At 52.3% G+C, this 7,500-nt stretch overlaps 1 protein-coding gene across 1 annotated transcript in view; it reads left to right on the top strand.

Annotated features, from left to right (window-relative positions):
* The window catches only part of eml6 (EMAP like 6), a gene marked incomplete at its 5' end in the record, with an annotated part of 24,100 nt that overhangs the window by 2,787 nt on the left and 13,813 nt on the right, over nt 1–7,500 (top strand). The window contains 10 exons of the mRNA XM_083690143.1: nt 1–201; nt 636–773; nt 897–1,038; nt 3,445–3,559; nt 4,059–4,268; nt 4,438–4,605; nt 6,604–6,710; nt 6,923–7,023; nt 7,172–7,358; nt 7,482–7,500. The exon at nt 1–201 is cut by the window's left edge and continues 1 nt beyond it; the exon at nt 7,482–7,500 is cut by the window's right edge and continues 87 nt beyond it. Coding sequence (XP_083546269.1) covers nt 1–201; nt 636–773; nt 897–1,038; nt 3,445–3,559; nt 4,059–4,268; nt 4,438–4,605; nt 6,604–6,710; nt 6,923–7,023; nt 7,172–7,358; nt 7,482–7,500 — 1,388 coding nt within the window. The remainder of the gene's footprint in view (nt 202–635; nt 774–896; nt 1,039–3,444; nt 3,560–4,058; nt 4,269–4,437; nt 4,606–6,603; nt 6,711–6,922; nt 7,024–7,171; nt 7,359–7,481) is intronic.

Below are 7,500 nucleotides of genomic sequence, written 5' to 3' on the forward strand. Positions count from 1 at the left end.
TCTGTCCATCCGGAGTGTGTGTTGGAAGGCAGACCGCATCGTGGTGGGCACCCAGGACAGCGAGATCTTTGAGGTGATGGTGAGGGAGCGAGACTCTCCCGTCCTGCTGGTCACTGGTCACGGCGAGGGCGAGCTCTGGGCGCTGACCCTGCACCCTACGCAGCCGGTCGCTGTGACCGCCAGTGATGACCGCTCCGTCAGGTACACACACACACACACACACACATATGATATATTTTCATTGTTTATTTAACAAACAAAAAAATTCGGGTTAGGGTTAGGCTTTGAACCAAGGGGTTCACATACTTTCAAGCAGCAGTATACACACACACACACACACACACACACACACACACACACGTGTTCCTCTGGGGTTCAGTGGTGCAGCACGGTGCTGACAATGCTGAGGTTGAGGGTTGGATTCCCGCTGGGATCGTCTATACTGAACCATGAACACACACGGCAATGGATGTCTCTCTGGATAAAAGCCTCAGCTAAATGGCTTATATTACACACACACACACACACACACACACATACGCTGCAGGCTCTAATCCTAACTGTGTGTGGTGTGTGTGTGTGTGTGTGTGTGTGTGTGTGTGTGTGTGTGTGTGTGTGTGTGTGTGTGTGTGCAGGCTGTGGAGTCTGACGTCCCACACCCTGGTGGCCAGGTGTAACATGGAGGAGGCCGTCCGCAGCGTCTCCTTCAACCACGACGGATCCCAGCTGGCACTGGGCATGAAGGACGGCTCCTTCACCGTGCTGCGGGTCAGGTACACACACACACACACACACACACACACACACACACACACACACACACACACACACACACACACACATATATAATTTCCTGGACTGTGTGCGTGTGTGCGTGTGTGTGTGTGTGTGTGTAGGGATATGACAGAGGTGGTCCACATCAAGGACAGGAAGGAGGTGATCCATGAGCTCAAGTTCTCTCCTGACGGTAGTTTCCTGGCGGTCGGGTCCAATGACGGCCTGGTGGACGTCTACGCTGTGGCCCAGCGCTACAAGAAGGTACACACACACACACACACACACACACACACACACACACACACACACTCACATACTCGACCCAGTGGCTGGGTTCCAGGGACACGAGATACCGAAGGCAGGTCTCCAGCTCCTGGTTGAGCCGCTCGCTCTGGCTGTTAGACTGGGGATAGGGTTAGACTGGGGATAGGGTTAGACTGGGGATAGGGTTAGACTGGGGATAGGGTTAGACTGGGGATAGGGTTAGGGTTAGACTGGGGATAGGGTTAGGGTTAGACTGGGGATAGGGTTAGGGTTAGACTGGGGATAGGGTTAGGGTTAGACTGGGGATAGGGTTAGGGTTAGACTGGGGATAGGGTTAGGGTTAAACTGGGGATAGGGTTAGGGTTAGACTGGGGATAGGGTTAGGGTTAGACTGGGGATAGGGTTAGGGTTAAACTGGGGATAGGGTTAGGGTTAGACTGGGGATAGGGTTAGGGTTAGACTGGGGATGGTACCCGGAGGAGAGACTGGCGGTGGCACCGAGAAGAGAGCAGAACACCTTCCAGAACCGAGAGATAAATTGTGGCCCCCGATCTGACACCACATCCCTAGGGAATCCATGGAGACGGAACGCATGAATCAACATTGCCTTCACTGTCTCCTTGGCGGACGGCAACTTCGGCAGAGGGAGCCATTTTAGAAAACCTGTCCACCATCGTCAGAATGGTGGTGTTACCTTCCAAGCGTGTAACCCTGTGATGAAGTCCAGAGAGATGTCAGACCAGGGGCGATGAGGCACAGGGAGCGGGCGCAGGAGACCAGAAGACGGGTGTCGGGAGACCTTGTTCTGAGCGCACACAGGACAGGCAGCCATGTACTCTCCCACCTCTCTCCATGAACGGCCACCAGAAGCGCTGCCTGACTACAAAGAGAGTCCGCCGTATCCCAGGGTGACAGGAGAGAAGGGAGGTGTGAGCCCAATGGATGACCTGAGAGCGATGGGAGACAGGGGGTTAGGGTTAGGGTTAGGGTTAGGGTTAGGGTTAGGGATGGGGTTAGGGTTAGGGTTAGGGTTAGGGTTAGGGTTAGGGATGGGGTTAGGGTTAGGGTTAGGGTTAGGGTTAGGGTTAGGTGACAGGAGAGAAGGGAGGTGTGAGCCCAATGGATGACCTGAGAGCGATGGGAGACAGGGGGTTAGGGTTAGGGTTAGGGTTAGGGTTAGGGTTAGGGTTAGGGTTAGGGATGGGGTTAGGGTTAGGGTTAGGGTTAGGGTTAGGGTTAGGGATGGGGTTAGGGTTAGGGATGGGGTTAGGGTTAGGGATGGGGTTAGGGATGGGGTTAGGGTTAGGGTTAGGGTTAGGGTTAGGGATGGGGTTAGGGTTAGGGTTAGGTTAGGGTTAGGGTTAGGGTTAGGGATGGGGTTAGGGTTAGGGTTAGGGTTAGGGTTAGGGATGGGGTTAGGGTTAGGGATGGGGTTAGGGTTAGGGATGGGGTTAGGGTTAGGGTTAGGTGACAGGAGAGAAGGGAGGTGTGAGCCCAATGGATGACCTGAGAGCGATGGGAGACAGAGACAAACAACCGGTTCGTGGGACAGCCGTCCGGTAGTAGCCGTCGGATGGGGTTAGGGTTAGGGTTAGGGTTAGGGTTAGGGATAGGGTTAGGGTTAGGGTTAGGGATAGGGTTAGGGTTAGGGATGGGGTTAGGGTTAGGGTTAGGGATAGGGTTAGGTGTCAGGGGTTAGGGTTAGGGTTAGGGTTAGGGATAGGGTTAGGTGGGACAGCCGTCCGGTAGTAGCCGTCGGATGGGCAAAAAGGTAAAGTCAAAAACACACTTGGAGATCAAAAACCAGGAATACTTGGAAATGCTGGGACATATGACACCAAGGTACAAAGAACTGGCACAGAGACAGAGGAACACAGGGTTAGGGTTAGGGTTAGGGTTGGGGTTAAGGATGGGGTTAGGGTTGGGGTTAGGGTTGGGGTTAGGGATGGGGTTAGGGTTAGGGTTAGGGTTAGGGATAGGGTTAGGGTTAGGGTTAGAACTGGCACAGAGACAGAGGAACACAGGGTTAGGGTTAGGGTTAGGGTTAGAACTGGCACAGAGACAGAGGAACACAGGGTTAGGGTTAGGGATGGGGTTAGGGTTAGGGTTAGAACTGGCACAGAGACAGAGGAACACAGACTAAATCCACAGAGAAGGATGATGAGGAACAGCTTCAGCCAATCAGGGCGGGGTAGACAATCACACAGGCGGGAAACACACAAGGGCAGGTGGTGAAGTGTCTGAAACGAGAGACAGGGTGAGGAACACAAAAATAAACAGGAAACAATAAATGAATAACATGAAACCAAGACAAACATAAACTAAACAGGACGAGATGTTACAATATGAATGTATTATTATTAGAATATTCTATATATGTATTATGATTCTATATCCTGTCAGGTGGGAGAATGCAGTCGCTCCACAGCCTTCATCACCCACCTGGACTGGTCAGTAGATGGACGCTTCCTCCAGACCAATGACGGAGCAGGAGAGAGGTTCTTCTACAAGATGCCAGGTACCCCTAACCCTAACCCCTAACCCCTAACCCTAACCCCTAACCCTGACCCCTTACCCTAACCCCTGACACCTAACCCTGACTCTAGCCCTAACCCTAACCCTGACACCTAACCCCTAACCCCTAACCCCTGACCCCTGACCCTGACACCTAACCCTGACCCCTTACCCTAACCCCTGACACCTAACCCTGACTCTAGCCCTAACCCTAACCCTGACTCTAACCCTGACCCCTATCCCTAACCCTGACCCCTTACCCTAACCCTGATGCCTAACCCTGAGCCCTAACCCTGACACCTAACCCCTGACCCCTACCCCTGACCCTAACCCCTAACCCTGACCCCTACTCCTAACCCTGACCCCTACTCCTAACCCTGACCCCTGACCCTGTCAGTTGATGGACAGCAGCAGACCAGGCTGAGAGAGTCGTGACATCACCAGGTCACATGTTGTCCTACCCGTGACATCATCAGGTCACATGTTGTCATGTTCCTCTGCAGCGGGCAAGCTCCTCCCCAAAGAGGAGGCCAAGGCCGTCCATTGGATGACGTGGACAGGCGTGGTGGGGCCGGAGGTGGGCGGGATCTGGCCTAAGTACTCAGATGTGATGGATGTCAACTCTGCCGACGCCAACTACAGCAGCGGCGTGCTTGTTACCGGGGACGACTACGGCCTCGTCAAACTCTTCAGGTTCCCTTGTCTGAAGAAAGGTACGTTACCATGGCAACCATCCGCAACATCATCACTTTCAGCTCAGCTCAGCCCCTGACTATGTGTGTGTGTGTGTGTGTGTGTGTGTGTGTGTGTGTGTGTGTGTGTGTGTGTGTGTGTGTGTGTGTGTGTGTGTGTGTGTGTGTGTGTGTGTCTCTCTGTAAACAGCGGCGAAGTTCAAGAAGTACATCGGTCATTCGGCCCATGTGACTAACGTGCGGTGGTCACATGACGGGCAGTGGGTGGTCAGCGTGGGTGGGGCCGACCACGCCGTGTTCCAGTGGAGGTTCCTGCCGGAGGGCGTCATGAATGGAGCCCTGGAGCCCCTGCTGCAAGGTGACCTCTGACCCCACACACACACGCACACACACACACACACACACACACACACACACACACACACACACACACACACACACACACACACCACCACTAACCCTAGTCCGACCATCCTGTCATTTTAGTTTTATTGATTTACAAGTAACATTTCATGAAGATTCTTTGTGTGTGTGTGTGTGTGTGTGTGTCTGTGTGTGTGTGTGTGTGTGGTGTGTGTGTGTGTGTGGTGAAGCCTGTTCTCCAGTCTGAGTAAATCAGTTTAATCTGTCTCTAGTCAGAGTGCTATTTTGTTGTTTGTTTGGCTGTCCTGCCTTAAGTAGTTTCTATTGGAAGCCATCTGTTTGAAGTCTCCAGTGGGAGGGCCTAAACACTCTTTAACTCCTGCTCACCCAGGACCACGACTAATACATTTGGGATTGAGTGGTGAAACCTGTCTGGTCGTTAACTGATGGTCAGGTGGGAGGGGCTGCTACCCTGCTAGTCATCAGCAATCACAGAATCTGCATTTATTTCGTAACGAGCGCAGAGCGACAGCCTCCTGACATGAAGACTCAAGACTCAAAGACATAGGAGTCTATCTGTGGAGTCTCCAGACACAAAGACATAGGAGTCTATCTGTGGAGTCTCCAGACACAAAGACATAGGAGTCTATCTGTGGACTCCATTGAGGAAGGCCATACTACTAAGTATTTGTATTCTATCTTGATCATTTCTTTATTACCCTGAGTGTACTGTGTATACTTTGCCCACTAACCCTCTCCCTCTACACCAGCAAAAAATCACAATGTGCTTTCTCCCCATTCCTGTTATTTCCTCCATCAGGAGGACACATCGACGCTACACCTCCACTCACAACCCTTCCAATCTAATCTACCCACCATGCTCAACTGACCATGACCTCACTGTCACGGGAGGACTTTGGAACTGTCCGGAAAGCAGAGGCTAGCTCAGCCTATGTCTGTTTCATGTCTCTCCACTTCCTTGCTCTCACAGAGACATGGATTACACCGGATAACACAGCTACTACGGCAGCCCTCTCTCCACCCTCTCAGAATTGGTCATCTCTGGCTCTGCACTTTCCTGGTTTGCATCCTACCTGGCCGATCGCTCCTACCACCACCTCAAGCTTAATCTTGACAAGACTGAGCTGCTCTTCCTCCCAGGGAAAGCCTGCCCTCTCCATCACAGTAGAGAACCCTACTGTGACCTCCTCCCATACAGCTAAGAACCTTGGGGTGATCCTTGACAACCACTTATCCTGTGTGGTGAACATCACAGTGACAGCACGCTCCTGTAGATTCTTCCTTTACAACATCAGAAGGATACGTCCATTCCTCACCAGAGAAGCAGCACAACTTTTGGTCCAATCATTTGTAATCTCTCACCTTGACTACTGCAACACACTCTTGGCCGGTCTCCCCACCTCCACCATCAGGCCTCTGCAGCTCATCCAGAACGCTGCCGCTCATCTGGTGTTCAATCTCTCCAAATTCTCCCATGTCACCCCCCTCCTCCGCACCCTCCACTGGCTCCCGGTAGCAGCTCGCATCAGATTCAAGACCCTGGTGCTCGCCTACCGGGCGGCAAAGGGAACAGCCCCTCCCTACTTGCAAGCAATGGTCAGCCCCCAAACCCCGCCTGCCCGATCACTCCGCTCTTCCACCTCGGCTGCCCGCCTGGCACCGCCGCCTCTACGTGGATGCAGTGGCCTTCTCTCCTGCTAATAAAATATACTTATAAAAAAATTAAATAATAATTAGCCTACTGGCATTACGACATAATTACTTTGTCTTATGATGACTGTTGGATAGATGATTCACTTACTTAAACAAATGTATTGTTTTACGTCGCTTTGGATAAAGGCGTCTTCTAAATTGTGTGTGTGTGTGTGTGTGTGTGTGTGTGTGTGTGTGTGTGTGTGTGTGTGTGTGTGTGTGTGTGTGTGTGTGTGTGTGTGTGTGTGTGTGTGTGTGTGTGTGTCTCTCTCTCTCTCAGAGGGCTATGCTGACTCTAACAGCGGTGAGTCAGACTCTGACGTTTCTGATGTTCCGGAACTCGACTCAGACATCGAACAGGAAGCACAGATGAGCTATGAACGCCAGGTAACCCTAACCCACCGTAACCAACCCTAACCCACCCTAACCTTAACCCACCGTAACCAACCCTAACCCACCCTAACCTTAACCCACCGTAACCAACCCTAACCCGCCCTAACCTTAACCCACCCGAACCCACCGTAACTAACCCACCCTAACCAACCCTAACCCAGCCTAACCCTAACCCACCCTATCTGGTCTGTTCTGATATCTCACAGGTTTATAAGGAGGACCTCCCCCAGCTGAGGAAGAAGCTGATTGGTTCCCTGAAGAGACAGAAGGCACCGGAGGAGGGGCTACGTCTGCAGTTTGTTCATGGGTAACACTCCTCCCCCCTTCCCCTCACTCCCTCCCTCCCCCTCTCTCTCTCTGTCTCTCTCTCCCTATTAACCTGTTATTAACACGTTATTAATGTGTTGTTAATTTGTTATTAACCTGTTATGAATGTGTTATTAACGTGTTATCAGGTACCGGGGCTGTGACTGTCGAAACAACCTGTTCTACACGGCGGCGGGCGAGGTGGTGTACCACGTGGCGGCGGTGGCCGTGGTCTACAACCGCCAGACGCACACGCAGCGCTTCTACCTCGGACATGACGACGACATCCTCAGTCTCACCACACACCCTCTCAAAGACCTGGTCGCCACAGGACAGGTAGGTACACACACTCACACACAAGACGGGTACACACACACACACATACACTGTGTTGAAAGTGACACTAGAGTGTGTGTGTGTGTGTGTGTGTGCGTGCCTGTTCTGTGTGTGTGTGTTCAGGTGGGCAGGGACCCAGCGG

Source organism: Argentina silus (assembly GCF_951799395.1).
Source record: "Argentina silus genome assembly, chromosome: 18".
NCBI classification, from domain to species: Eukaryota; Metazoa; Chordata; class Actinopteri; order Argentiniformes; family Argentinidae; genus Argentina; species Argentina silus.